The sequence below is a fragment of the Natrix helvetica genome (assembly GCF_964273705.1).
Source record: "Natrix helvetica genome assembly, chromosome: 6".
In the NCBI taxonomy this organism is placed as follows: domain Eukaryota; kingdom Metazoa; phylum Chordata; class Lepidosauria; order Squamata; family Natricidae; genus Natrix; species Natrix helvetica.
Genome location: NC_138553.1, coordinates 78,204,151 through 78,219,102, shown reverse-complemented (window position 1 = coordinate 78,219,102; position 14,952 = coordinate 78,204,151). Strand labels below are relative to the sequence as shown.

The 14,952-nt window shown below is 44.1% G+C and overlaps 1 protein-coding gene across 2 annotated transcripts in view; it reads left to right on the top strand.

Annotated features, from left to right (window-relative positions):
* The window catches only part of PRMT8 (protein arginine methyltransferase 8), a 56,329-nt gene extending 41,740 nt beyond the window's left edge, over positions 1-14,589 (top strand). Inside the window, exons 7-10 of one of the 2 annotated variants that reach the window (XM_081958011.1) lie at positions 2,668-2,783; positions 6,775-6,925; positions 9,483-9,604; positions 12,992-14,589. In XM_081958011.1, coding sequence (XP_081814137.1) covers positions 2,668-2,783; positions 6,775-6,925; positions 9,483-9,604; positions 12,992-13,075 — 473 coding nt within the window. In that variant the 3' untranslated portion in view covers positions 13,076-14,589. Of the gene's footprint in view, positions 1-2,667; positions 2,784-6,774; positions 6,926-9,482; positions 9,605-12,963 lie in introns of both variants that reach the window. The other variant, XM_081958012.1, reaches the window with a different exon arrangement.
* Positions 14,590-14,952: the final 363 nt, after the last annotated feature.

Genomic DNA, 14,952 nt, shown 5'->3' with positions numbered 1-14,952 from the left:
GCGGCCATATTTAAGGATACTTTAATGATCATCTAACTTTCACTTAACGTATCGTCCTCACGCACTCGTAAAATCTGCTCAGTCACATGGGATATGGCTGCTGTGACTTATGGCCCTAAATTGCCTGGCTCAATTATGGTCGTAACTTGAGGACTGCCTGCGTTGGGTGATGGGGGATGGATTTCATCTGAACGCCAGATGCTACAGGTAATCCTTGACTTAGGACAGTTCATTTAGTGACTGTGCAAAGTTATGCAGGCACCGAAAAAAAGTGACTTGGGAATGTTTTTCACACTTATGACGACCGTTCCAGCATCCCTATGGCCACGTGATCAAAATTCAGGCGCTTGGCAACTGGCTCACATTTATGACGGTTGCAGTGGTCCCTTTTGTGACCTTCTGAAAATAAAAGTCAACAGGGAAGCCTGATTTGCTTAATAATTGTGTTACTAATTTAAGAACTGAGAGCAATCAACCCATGGAAAGAGAAGTTGCCTTCAGAAGTTGTGGAAACTTCTTCATTGGAAGATTTCAAGAAGGGACTGGACTGCCATTTGTCAGAAATGGTGTAGGGTCTCCTGCTTGGGTGGGTGGTGGGGTTGGACTAGATGACCTACAAGGTCCCTGCCAACTCTGTTAATCTGTTAAAATCTGTTAAAGCTGCATTGATCCACTTAACAAATGTGGTGAGAAAAGTTGTAAAATGGAGTCAAATCACCTAACAAATTTCTCACTCAGCAACCTAAACGTTAGGGTATAATTGGGGTCATAAGTTGAGGACTACCTGTACTTTTTCCTTCAGTTTTCTGACCACGCGCTAAAGCTTAAAATGTTAATTTGGGCAGAAAGATTTAGAAATGAGAGCTTATTCAGCACTGCCAATATTTTGAAGGCAGGTCATTTTCCTTAAGCAGCCATTGGTCATTTCCAAGGGAAAAAAACAGCCTTAGCAGCTATTTCTTGTAAAACAATTATTGTGCAAATTACACAATTTGCCAGGCAATGCACTGGTTTTGTTTGTCCGTAAGTTTTAACCAGTATATTTGCTTGTAGCTGCATACAACAAAAGTCTCAATGAATGGCAAAATTAGGACCTGTTATAGCACGCGAGGCAGTATAAAATGTTAAGCAAAACACAGACCTGTCTGCAGCATTTTTTTTAAAAAAAGTGTTTGATCTAGTGGTTATGGCACTAGAAAGCAGGAGGCTGTGAGTTCTAATCCCGCCTTAGCTATGAAAGTCAGATGAGTGACTTTGGGCCAATTGCCAGGAGACTGGGAGTTCTAATCCCGCTTTAGCTATAAAAGCCAATTGGGTGACTTTGGGCCAATCACCAGGACCCTGGGAGTTCTAATCCCGCCTTAGCCTTGAAAGTCAGCTGAGTGACTTTGGGCCAATCGCCAGGAGACTGGGAGTTCTAATCCCGCTTTAGCCTTGAAAGTCAGCTGAGTGACTTTGGGCCAATTGCTAGGAGACTGGGAGTTCTAATCCCGCCTTAGCTATAAAAGCCAATTGGGTGACTTTGGGCCAATCACCAGGACCCTGGGAGTTCTAATCCCGTTTTATCCATGAAAGTCAGCTGAGTGACTTTGGGCCAATTGCTAGGAGACTGGGAGTTCTAATCCCGCTTTAGCTATAAAAGCCAATTGGGTGACTTTGGGCCAATCACCAGGACCCTGGGAGTTCTAATCCCGCCTTAGCCTTGAAAGTCAGCTGAGTGACTTTGGGCCAATTGCTAGGAGACTGGGAGTTCTAATCCCGCTTTAGCTATAAAAGCCAATTGGGTGACTTTGGGCCAATCACCAGGACCCTGGGAGTTCTAATCCCGCCTTAGCCTTGAAAGTCAGCTGAGTGACTTTGGGCCAATCGCCAGGAGACTGGGAGTTCTAATCCCGCTTTAGCCTTGAAAGTCAGCTGAGTGACTTTGGGCCAATTGCTAGGAGACTGGGAGTTATAATCCCACCTTAGCTATAAAAGCCAATTGGGTGACTTTGGGGCAATCACCAGGACCCTGGGAGTTCTAATCCCGTTTTATCCATGAAAGTCAGCTGAGTGACTTTGGACCAATCGCCAGGAGACTGGGAGTTCTAATCCCGCCTTAGCTATAAAAGCCAATTGGGTGACTTTGGGCCAATCACCAGGACCCTGGGAGTTCTAATCCCGCCTTAGCCTTGAAAGTCAGCTGAGTGACTTTGGGCCAATCGCCAGGAGACTGGGAGTTCTAATCCCGCCTCAACCTTGAAACAACGTAAGAACAGTTGAGTAAACTTTGGGCCAGTCCCTCTCTCTCAGTCCACCTCACAGGGTTGTTGTTATGGGGAAAATACACAGCAGAAAAATGTGATGGATATTTTCACACACACACCTGAGTTACTTGTAAAAATAATAAAGGCAGAGACAAAATCAAAACAAAATTATTATTGTTACTAATTGAAATCAGGTGACTCTTAATTTACCCACGGACAGTGTTTCTCAACCTTGGATGCTTTTAAATCTATGCATATACATCCATGGACTTCATCTCCCAGGATTCTTTGCTGGCTGGGGAATTCTGGGAGACGAAGTCCACCCGCTTGAAAGTTGTTAAGGCTGAGAAAGGCTGCTGCAGGCGCTGACTTACGCCAATGAGAAAAACGCGCCCTTCAATTTCCCACTTTGCTTTGACAGGGTGGGAGAACGTCTATGGTTTCGACATGACCTGCATCCGAGATGTGGCCATGAAGGAGCCTTTGGTGGACATCGTTGACCCAAAGCAAGTGGTGACCAATGCTTGTTTAATAAAGGTTTGGTGCTTTTCAAAATATAAAACCTTAAAACAAGGTCCTTCGGCAAGGCTTTTTTTTTTTAACTCCTTTTTTTTTGCATCATCATCATCATCATTTAATGACCCCTATAATCCCTTGTGGGGTAGAATCTGGGCAACTGAATGGAGCTAGCGTTTAATGGCCGGATGCCCTTCCCTGTCGCCAATGCAGAGTTTTGTTCAGCAGATATATTTTCATTGTGCCCAGAGAGAGAGAAATATCTGCCTCTATCTAGGATTGAACTCACAGCCTCCGGATCGGGAGGCGAGAGCTCCACCTCTAGGCCACTGCACCGCTCTTTCATTTGTCTTTGCATGCTGCTGCTAAATTGTACGTGTTGGTTTTCTTCTGTCTCTCAGTTTCTATAACTGTCAGGTTTGGCTCAGCAACCAAACACAGACTTCAACAGATAGTTAGGACTGCAGGAAAATAAATTGCAACCAGCTTACCTTCCATTGAGGACCTGTATACTTGCACGGGTCAGAAAAAGGGCTGAGAAAATATCTACAGACCTCTCACATCCTGGACAGAAACGGTTTCATCTTCTCCCTTTGGGACACTGCTATGAGGCATGGCTTGCCAAAACAACTAGACACACAGTCCCCCCCCCCCATCCCGTCCCGTCCCCCCGGTGCCATCTCTCTGCAGAACATTTGATTCCCACAGTCCTGTCTTAAGCTTAAGGAGATCTAATCATGTTGTAGGACTGTTTTATTCTATCCATCTCACCTTTGCTATTAGCTTCTACTATGTGTTGGAGGAAATGCCCTTCTGGGTTCAGTTCCAAGTGGGGACAAAGACACTGGAAACACGGAGGCCGCTTGGAAAGATGGTTTTCAGGGTGGACAGGATCACTTGAGCTTGTATTCTGATTGGTTGTCAGACTCCCATGGGGCCATGCAGGGGCAACTCTGTAGACTGTGTTTTGAGTCCATGTTTGGTGAAGCATTGCTTCTTCCCAAGCGCCATGTGGTGAGATCGGTAGAAGGTTAATCCTACCTTTGTTGTGTAGAGTAGACTGGCTCAGGCCTTAATGGCTCATTGACAAAGGTGAGGGGGAGCTGAGTTTCTTCCTCCATTTCTACTCTACTCTACTCTACTCTACTCTACTCTACTCTACTCTACTCTGTTATCTCTTCTCTTCTCTTCTCTTCTCTTCTCTTCTCTTCTCTTCTCTTCTCTTCCATTCTACTCCATTCCACTCCACTCCACTCCACTCCACTCCACTCCACTCTGTTATTTATTCCATTTCTATTCTATTCTGTTCTGTTCTGTTCTGTTCTGTTCTGTTCTATTCTATCCTATCCTATCCTATCCTATCCTATCCTATCCTATCCTATCCTATCCTATCCTATCCTATCCTATCCTATTCTACTCTGTTATCTATTCTATTCTACTCTACTCTACTCTACTCTACTCTACTCTACTCTACTCTACTCTACTCTACTCTACTCTATTCCACTTCATTCCACTCCACTCCACTCTGTTATTTATTCCTATTCTATTCTATTCTATTCTATTCTATTCTACTTACTCTACTCTACTCTACTCTACTCTACTGTTATTTATTCTACTCTACTCTGTTATTTATTCTATTCTATTCTGTTCTACTCTACTCTGTTATTTATTCCATTTCTATTCTATTCTATTCTACTCTACTCTACTCTACTCTACTCTACTCTACTCTGTTCTATTCATCAGAATAGAGCTGGAAGGGACCCTATACCGCTTCAGAGATGGAGCAACTTCCACAACTTCTGGAGGCAAGTTGTTCCACTGATTAATTGTTCTAACTGTCAGGAAATTCCTCCTCAGTTCTAAGTTGCTTCTCTCCTTGATTAGTTTCCACCCATTGCTTCTTGTTCTAACCTCAGGTGCTTTGGAGAATAGCTTGACTCCCTCTTCTTTGTGGCAACCCCTGAAATATTGGAACACTGCTGCCATGTCTCCCCTAGTCCTTCTTTTCATCAAACTAGACATACCCAATTCCTGCAACTGTTTATATGTTTTAGTCTCCAGTCCCCTGATCATCTTGGTTGCTCTTCTCTGCACTCTTTCTAGAGTCTCCACATCCTTTTTAATATTGTGGCGACCAAAACTGAATGCAGGATTCCAAGTGTGGCCTTCCCAAGGCCTTATAATAAAAAGATATATGCTCCCTAATGATTTTGGGGAACCAAAAACATCACAGAGCTAAAGGCTTCTGGATGGCAGCTTCTGGCAGTCCATAGCTCCTTGTGCCAAAATGGGCATTGCAGTTCTTGTGTACAAAGAATTGTATCTGAATATGAAGAGAAAAAGAAAACCCAGCACTTTTTCTTGAAATTTTTGCTCCGTTTGAGCCCATAGATCCTTTCTGGATTATGAGAGCTGGCTTTGGTGCGTCTGCTGTTTAGAGGCTGCTGTGTTCCAATTTTAGTCCCACTTCCAAGAAATCCAGGCCAAGTTAACAAATTGTTTAAGGAGCAGAAATTTGCAAGCAGTGAAAGGGGGAAAAAAGAGGAGGTGAGAACTGCAGCTGAGTGTTGGCAGCACTAAGGAAACACGATATGCTGGGTTGCAAAAAATGAAATAAAAAAATCCCTACCATGAAAAAAAGAAAAGGAATTCCAATAAAGGATGGATCGGTTTTGAATGAACGAGAGTTTCGTGTCAGATTATTTCGGTTATTCCCCGTAGTAAAACTCAAGTAGAATTTCAATCAAGGGTAGAATGTTCTATTTTATATCCGTAGCCTGTTGAGACAGAAACACAGCAAAATCTGTTGAGAAGCTAAAAGGTTGTTAGTTAAATGCGTTTTGAAAGCCTAAAGATTACAACTTTTAAATGTAATTTTCCACGTTTTTCTTTGTGTGGGGCATTTCGCTGTATGAATGCAGCTAACTCTCTCTCTTTCTCCCTCTCCCTCTCTCAATCTTTCTCTCTCAATCTCTCTCAATCTCTCTGTCTCATTCTCTGTCTCTCTGTGTCTCTCCGTCTCTCTATCTCTATCTCTTTCTGTCTCTCTCAATCTGTCTCTCTCTCTCTCAATTTCTCTCAAACTCTCTCAATCTCTCTCTCTCTCAATCTGTCTTTCAATCTCTCTGACACTTTCTCTGTCTCTCTGTGTCTCTCCGTCTTTCTCTCTCTGTCTCTCTCTCTCAATCTCTTTCTTTCTGTTTGTCTCTCTCTCCCTCTCTGTCTCTCCCTCTCCCCCCGATCTGTTACACACACACACACACAGTCAGAGAAATGCCATGAAAACAAAGGCAAAATAGCAAAGCTTTTACCATTTGCTAGCTATTTTTCCTTCAACAATTCAGCAACTTATGCTACAGAATTTGAGTAGGAAGGACTTCGAGGGTCTCAGAAACCTCTCCAAGCAAGCAGCGGGGTTGAGCCTAAGATATATTATTTCTATTACAGGTAGTCCTCGATTTATGATCACAATTGACCCCTAATTTCTATTCTATTCTATTCTATTCTATTCTATTCTATTCTATTCTATTCTATTCTATTCTATTCTATCCTATCCTATCCTATCCTATCCTATCCTATTCCATCTCATCCCATTCTATTCGATCCCCTCCCCTCCCCTCCCATTCTATTCAAACCCATTCCATTCCAATCTCCTCCTTCTATTCTGTTCCATTCCGTTCTGCACTGCTCCACTCCACTCCGCTCCAACCCATCCATCCATCCCATCCCATCCCACTCTACTTCACCCCATCGCATTCATCCCACTCCATTCCTTATGGGAAAAGTTTGTTTGGTACTCAGCTTTTTTGGTATTCATTGTGTCTCCCGGAACCAATTAAAGATGAGTCCCGAGGTACCACTTTATTCAGTAGCTCCTGTTCTTAAACATGTTTTGAGACTTAAGCATCTTCTGATTGGGCTGTGCTGTTCTCCTAAGGCCTGTTTTAAATATTGCAGACCAAGAAATCTGTAATACTTAATTAAACTCTTTTTCATCTCCCCGTCAATGCAGGATGTTGACCTTTACATCGTAAAGACGGAAGACCTGGCCTTCACCTCTGCGTTTTGCCTCCAGATTCAACGCAACGATTACATCCATGCCTTGGTCACCTATTTTAATATAGAATTTACAAAGTGCCATAAGAAAATTGGGTTTTCTACAGGTAAGTTATTCTTTCTTTCTTTCTTCCTTCCTTCCTTCCTTCCTTCCTTCCTTCCTTCCTTCCTTCCTTCCTTCCTTCCTCTCTTTCTTTTTTCTTTCTTCCTCCCTCCCTCCTTCCTTCCTCTTTCTTCTCTTCCTTCCTTCCTTCCTTCCTTCCTTCCTTCCTTCCTTCCTTCCTCTTTCTTTTTTCTTTCTTCCTCCCTCCCTCCTTCCTTCCTCTTTCTTTTCTTTCTTTCTCTCTTTCTTTCTTTCTTCCACCCTCTTTCTCTCTCTCTCTTTCTTTCTCTCTCGCTTCCTCCCTATTTCTTTCTCTCTCTTTCTTCCTCCCTGCCTCCTCCCTTCCTTCCTTCCTTCCTTCCTTCCTTCCTTCCTTCCTTCCTTCCTTCCTTCCTTCCTCTTTCTTTCTTTCTCTCTCTCTTTCTTTCTTTCTTTCTTTCTCTCCTTCTTCCCTTCCTTCCTTCCTTGTAGGCGTGATGGTTCGCCCCACCATACTTTAATTCATTTCTTGTAACCTAAATGTTCAGTTCTCCGGCGATTAAATGTGCTCTGATGCCCCTTAGTTTCAGCCTTGCCCTGCAGTTGGCATTGAATTATTGCAGATTTCATGGGGAGCTATAAAGCGGTATTGTCGGTTGCTTTGGGAACAACGCAGGGCTGCTGGCTCTGATCTGGCATCACAACGCTGGAATAAAATGATGCTTTGCAATTGAAACCTAAAAGCGATGGCTTTACTCATGTGGAAAACGTGCTTTACGTGGTATTATTATTTTAAACTACCACCTTTTTCACTTTTACTGCCCTGGGTGCTCTCTGGGGGAAGGAAGGCTCCCATGAAAGTAATTATAACAATTCGGCCCCAAATGCCAGCACATAACTCCACTCAGGCAGTGGTGCAGGAAGCTTTATTTATTCATTTTCATTCTTAGAGTGTCTTCTCCTCTGCTTCCACTGCCCTGGACTTTCACTAGATCTGCAGCTCAGGACAGGGTAGCTCTCTAGGTCTTTCTCTTCACCTTTTGGTCTCCAATGTGTGTGCACATGTGCTCCAGTGGTGGCATTACTGAAATAAAGGAACTTTTGCACGACATTCTAATTTTTCGAGGTTCACCTGTATGTGTATACTGTGTACGTACGTACGATGACAATAAAGCAAGTAAGAAATCAAGATTTTTAATTCCATAACTTTATTCGTAAATACAGGCAATCCTCGACTTAACAACCATTCGTTTAGTGACAGTTCAGAGTTTCCAGTGGCACTGAAAAAAGTGACAAGACTATTTTTCACACTTATGACCGCTGCACGTGAATTAAATTCGGATGCTCGGCCACGGATTCACATTTATTTAACGTCGCAGTATTCCAAGGTCACCTGATCCCCATTTGCGACCTTCCGACAAGCCACGTTAATGGGGAAGAAAGATTCACTTGCTGACTGTGTTGATAATGTAATGACTGCAGTGAATCCCTGGACAAAAGTGTCAAGCAAAGTTGTAAAATGGGGCAAAACCTCACTTTACAAATTTCTCACTTAGTGTTGTGGTCCGCCGGTGGCCTGTGGAGCTGGCAGCAGAGTCGGAGAGTGAGGAGGGTTGGGGTGGAAGATGGGCCAGTCCTGGAGGCTGGGGAAGGCTCTGATGAGGGCTCTGTGTCAAAGGGAGAGATGGGACCAAGGCCATCTGGGAGTTATGTGCTGCCTTCAGAGCCTCCAGAGTCGAACATAAGTGAGGCAGAGGAACAGGGGGAGCCTGTTCCCAGAGCTGCCAGAAGGCAAGAACAGTTAAGACAAAAGGGGCGACTCAAGAGTAAGGCTTGGAGATGATTGGCCCTCCCATAGGACATAAAGGAGGAGCAAAAGCACACGTGCCTTTGTAGGAAGCAACTTTGTTCGTTTTGGTCGGTTTAAACTCTGAAGCTCCGTTTTGACTCTGTGCTCCATGTGGCCTTGCAAAGCTAATTGGCAATTAGGTCTTTGGCAGCGTTTCAAGAGAGATTAAGGCGGCTGCTTATCAGCCTTATCCTGAAAGACTTTGGCAGACTTCTGTTGGACTCTTTACAAACTATCTGTGACTCATTATGGGCTGTGAATGAACATAATTCACAGCCTTTGAAATAAAAAGAGGGTTTGGGGGACTAAGCACGTGCTTTTTACTGTATCAGGAACCCTAGGTCAGAACACTTAACAACATAAATTCCGGGCTCAATTGTGGTCGTAAGTGAAGGATTACCTGTACATCCTGAACTGTTTCTTTGCTCTTTAGTTTGCAGAAACAGATCAATATGAATAAAGCAAGGATTCCAAAAACTTTGATATCAGAACTCACGATTTATAGGCAGACAAACCGATTATAAACAGAGCGTGAGTAAAATCCAGATCAGAGCAACTGGCTGTAAAAACCTTGCGATTGCGAAGTCTTTGCACATATTCTGGGGAAGGAAAATCGCTGGACTTTATCCTATATCTCAGCGCCGCTTGGCAGAACTGTCTTCTCAGGTAATCTGCAGGTAAACAAAGACTGTTCCTAAAAGGAACCAAATATACCTTTTTCTTCTTTTTGTAGCTCCAGACGCGGCTTACACTCACTGGAAGCAAACTGTCTTTTACCTGGAAGATTATCTAACTGTCCGAAGAGGGGAAGAAATTTATGGCACCATTTCCATGAAACCAAATGAAAAAAACGAGGTAAGTTAGGTTGGTATGTGTACACACACACACACACACACACACACACACACACACACACACTGTTCCCCCGAAAATAAGACCTAACTGGAAAATAAGTCCTAGCATAATTTTTCAGGATGTTTTAATATAAGCCCTACCCCCAAAAAATAAGCCCCAGTTAAGATTGCCAGCCAGATGGATAGATTTATTGATGGCGAACTCTGTGAAACTTTTGCAAAATTCAGTGCTCAATTGAGCAATAAAATGCAAAGCATTGCCCTGCCTGGATCCAAAGCAGGTCCACCGTTGATCTAAATCAGCGGTGTGGGGAAGTATGCCCCCCCTTACAGATTAACAGAGTTGGAAGGGACCTTGAAGGCCATCTCCAACCCCCTGCTTGTGGTGGTCCGCCTGGCAGTGGATTCGGACAGTGAGGAGGTTGGGGGAGGAACATGGGCCAGTCCTGGAGTCTGGGGAAGGCTCTGATGAGGGCTCTGTGTCGGAGGCAGAGAGGGGGCCACGGCCATCTGAAAGTTATCAGCTGCCTTCAGAATCAGACATCAGTGAGGCAGACGAACAGCTGGAGCCTGCTCCCAGTGTGCGCACGCGCAGAGTTGCCAGACGAAGGGAAGAGCTAAAGAACAGGGGTCGACTTGGGAGTAAGGCCACAGGTGGGAGGGGTGGGTTGCTGCTGGCATTACTGCCGGTTCTGTGCGCGCGCACTTTTTCTAGAGTCTCGACATCTTCGTGACTTGTGGACTTCCACTCCCAGAATTCCCGAGCCAGCGTGGAATTCTGGGAATTGAAATCCACAAGTCATTAAAAGGGCCATCATTCCCCACTCTTGATCTAAACGGTGTGCTAGATATTGCTAAGTGATTTAATATTTTGATGCTCAAAACCAGCATTTCTCAGGCTTTGACGATTTTAAGATATGTGGACTTCAACTTCCAGAATCCTTACCCAGCCAGGAGGTTGAAAAATGCTTCTCAAAACATTTCAGACCTCCTTCCTTTACTTACTTACTCACTCACTCACTCACTCATTCATTCATTTATATCTTCTTTGCAACACTTCTACATCTTTTACATATCCATTGTGTTTCTCTTATCTATACATATATATCCCATATATATCTATATACATTTTTACATATCTTTTTTCCCACTGATTCCATACATTACATCTTTTGTATACATTTGATTCTCTTATATTTCCTTTTTTCATACTGTTTTTATCTACAATCAGTCCTATATTTCCCCTCTTATGAATCTTGTGGCTTTTGTATTTGTTTTGTAAATTTCTTGATCTTTTTTCTTCCCTTTATGACTTTCCTATATTTTTTTCCTCTTTCCTCTAGTCCAGGGGTCAGCAAACTGAGGCTCTGGAGCCGCATGTGGCTCTTTCCTCCCTCTGCTGCGGCTCCGTCACCGGTCGGCGCCACAATTTTGAGAGGAGCTTCCGGGAGGAGGGGGGAGAGCAACACAGTGCGCCAGGAGAAGACTCTATGGCAAGGGGAGGGTTTTCCGGTCGTCTCCACAATTGATAGGGCTTTCGGCTAGGACAGGTAGAGGAAAAAGGACGCCGCGCAAGGGGGAGACTCTATGGTGGGGGAACTGAACTTCCGGTCAGCTCCAGAATTGAACAGGGGGCTTCCGGTTAGGACCTTTGTGGCTCCCGGTGTTCTGTGGGAAACGGGTCCAAATGTCTCTTTGAGTGTTTAAGGTTGCCGACCCCTGAGCTAGCCAATTATACCACAAGTCCCATACTGAGTAGTATTTGGATTCATCTTTGTCTTTTAGCTCTTTTGTGAGTCTATTTCGGCATTCCCAAATTTTTTTGATCACGTTGTCAGACCTTCTTTTTCCCCACAATTGACCAATACACAGGTACTCCTCGGCTAATGACAACTGAGGCCACAACTGGTCATTTTAGTAGTATGAGAGACGTTCAGCATCTGATGATTCTCAGAGATTACAGGTAGTCCTCGACTTACGACCACAACAGAATCCAGAACTTATGTGGCTAAGTGAGACACCTGTTAAGGGAGCTTTGCCCCATTTTGACAACTTTTCTTGCTGCGTTTCTCAAGTGAATCCCTGCAGCTGTTAAGTTAGCAACACGATTGTTAAGCGAATCTGGCTTCCTCATGGGCGTCACTGCATGCCTCCATCGTAAGTATGAGTCAGTTGCCAAGCGTCTGAATTTGACCCTGAATAGGCTGTGACGCTCCTAAGTGTGAAAAATGGTCGTAAGTTACTTTAAAAAAAATTAATACAAATAGAAAGAGCAACCTGTTCAAAATCCGTATAAGCAGTGTATGGCTGGTTACAATTATTTTGAGTAATATTCATCACAGTAATAATAATAATAATAATAGTGTCCTCTAATAGTAATCTCACAATAACAGTGTTTTTCCCATCATAATATTAATACATATTAATTAATACTAACCAGAATAAATCAACATTAATAAGTTACAGTAATCAACCCTAATAATAAAATGAATCTTTCTCTTGCAGTATTAGAAGTCCTAACTTCTGTTTCTCTTATTTAACCACCGATAAAAGAGATCCCATACCTTAAAATATTCAATTATGAGTTACAACAGCACTGGAAAAAAAGGAACTTATTTTGAGGTACCGTATTTTTTGAAGTATAAGATGCACTCCCTCCCCCCAAAAAGTGGGTGGAAATGTCTTATACAGAGAATGTAGCCAAAGCTCCGCCCGCCCACCTACTGGCCCCCACCCTTCAGCCTATGCCTCCCAGCATTTTGCCTTCTTGCAGCAAGCAGCAAACAGCCTGGTCAGCTTCACCATAGCTTGATTTAGCATGAGCAGCTGATTGGCAGTTGGATCTGCCTCCCGGAATACCGCCTATCAGCTGTTCCAGGCTGCAGGGATCACCGCCGCCTGCCACTGCCGCCTGGAGTGAGCTGAAAATGGGATGCGTGGAGGATGAAAATGGGGCGTGCAGAGGTGGCGATAGGTGGCAGCAACAATGGGCAGCCCGGTGCTGATGGGCAGCGGTAATCCTCACAGCCTGGAACAGCCGTTTGGAGGTATTCTGGGCGGCATATCCAACTGCCAATCAGCTACTCATGCTAAATCAGGCTGTGGTGAAGCTGACCAAGCTATTTGCTCTTTGCTGCAAGGAGGCAAATTGCTAGGAGGCAGAGGCAGATTTCCCCCCCTTGTTTTCGTCCCCAAAAGCTAGGTTATTCTTTGGAGCTTCTCATGGCCCCCAAAATACGGTAAGTTAATTTTTTTTCAATGCCGTCATAACTCGTAACCGAACAGTCACTAAGCGAAGTGTCCTAAGTCGAGGATCTACCCCATGTGCAGTGTTAACCGCAGGCCTTCTCTCGTTCATAGCATCTGACGATCTCTATGTTCTTTGCAGCGGGACCTGGACTTCACGGTGGAGTTGGATTTTAAAGGGCAGCTTTGCGAAGCCTCCATATCTAATGACTATAGGATGCGCTAACGGGCGGCCGTCTTCGAAACCACAAAAGAGGAAGAAGTGCGGTTCTGGATTTGACCCAAAGTGCAGTTCCGGACTTTGACAACATTCGGAGGGGTGAGCTTTATCGCTAGCAAAACCCTCGCCGCCCGGACGTTCTCTGGAATTTGCTCATCTCTCTCGCCCTGCCAAGACCATCCAAGGAGTAGCTACAATCTCCCTTTATAAAGGATTGTATACATATCACTTTTACAGGCCCGTGGTATTGTGTTGACTTGTATCCCGACACATTTAAGGGGGGCAATCAAATTGAGAAAACTGGCATCATCTTCTTAGTTTCACCATTTATTTTTTCGTTTCGTTTTTTAAAAAAACAAACCCCTTGTGCAAATAATATTCATGTACTTGTATTATGTTTTCCTCAAGCTTTCGTGGCTCTTTTTTTTAATAAGCAGCCCAGGGGTGGGTTACTCCCGGCAATAGTGCCAGTTCGGTGCGCGCGTGCACATTTGCACAAAAATAGGTCTGAGCATGCGCAAAACGTTAAAAAAAGGGGGAAAACTAAATTTGTGCAATTGCAATTGTTCTGTGCATGCGCAGAACTGAAAATCAAGATGGCGGCCCTGTAAAAAAACCGTTTTGGGGATGTGGCAGGCCGAACCGGTACGAACCCACCTCAGATACTGCCTTTGGGATACTATCAATTCCTAAGTTTGTCTTAGGAAACGGCCTCCTCTTTAACCTCCTACAGGTAGTCCTCAACTTAAGACCACAATTGAGCCCAGAATTTCTGTTGCTAAGACGTTCTTTCGGTGCCCCATTTGACGACCTTTCTTGCCGCCGTTGTTAAGCGAATCTCTGCCCTGTGTTCAATTAGTAACATGGTCGTTTAAGTGAATCTGGATTCCCCCATGGACACTGCTTGCCAGACGGTCGCCAGAAGGGATCACCTGACCCCGGGATATTGCCACCGTCATAAATACGAGTCGGTGGCCAAGCACCTGAATTTTGATCGGACGACCGCGGGGTGGGGTGGGGAATGCTGCAACGGTCGTAAGTGTGAAAAACGATCATGAGTCACTTCTTTTCAGTGCCATGGTAACTTTGGACCCCAAATGGGCTGTTGTAAGTCGAGGACTCTCTGTATTCAGTTGTGACACTCGGTGGAATTGCCAAAGCGGAAGGGTGGAGTTTCATTATTTTGAGGTAGGACGTAAGAAAGGGTGATGTACTCTCCCAAAATAAGCTGAACATGCTTTAAAACAAAATCTTTACACCCCCTCCTCAAAACAAAAGAGAAAAAGAAGACCCCCACAACCACACACACACACACAGCAGATCCAGTCAGTGTGACCTGAAGTTGTCGGTCTCTAACACCACAATGGCATCTGCTTTTCTCTCTGGCCATTGTAGCATCTCCAGTTTGTTTCAGAACAAATACGAAAAGAAGGATACAAACATAAAATAAAATTTGGTGCTCTCTATCCTTGGTCATTCATTTTCAGATGTCTGCTTACCTGACCAGGTAACGTTTTCAGTGCTAGAGAATAAAGTTTCTTCTTGCAAATAGCCGTCTCATTTTAATTTAGAAGTCTTTTGGAATTTGGTGGGGTTCTCTCATTTAGATAAAGGTAAATGTTCCCCTCGCACATATGTGCTAGTCGTTCCTGACTCTAGGGGGCAGTGCTCATCTCTGTTTCAAAGCCGAAGAGCTAGCACTGTCTGAAGACTTCTCTGTGGTCATGTGGCTGGCATGACTAAATGTCGAAGGCGCACGGAAAGCTGTTACCTTCCCACCAAAGGTGGTTCCTATTTTTCTACTTGCATTTTTAAATGCTTTCAAACTGCTAGGTGGGTAGAAGCTGGGACAAGTAATAGGAGCTCAGTCAGTTACATGGTGC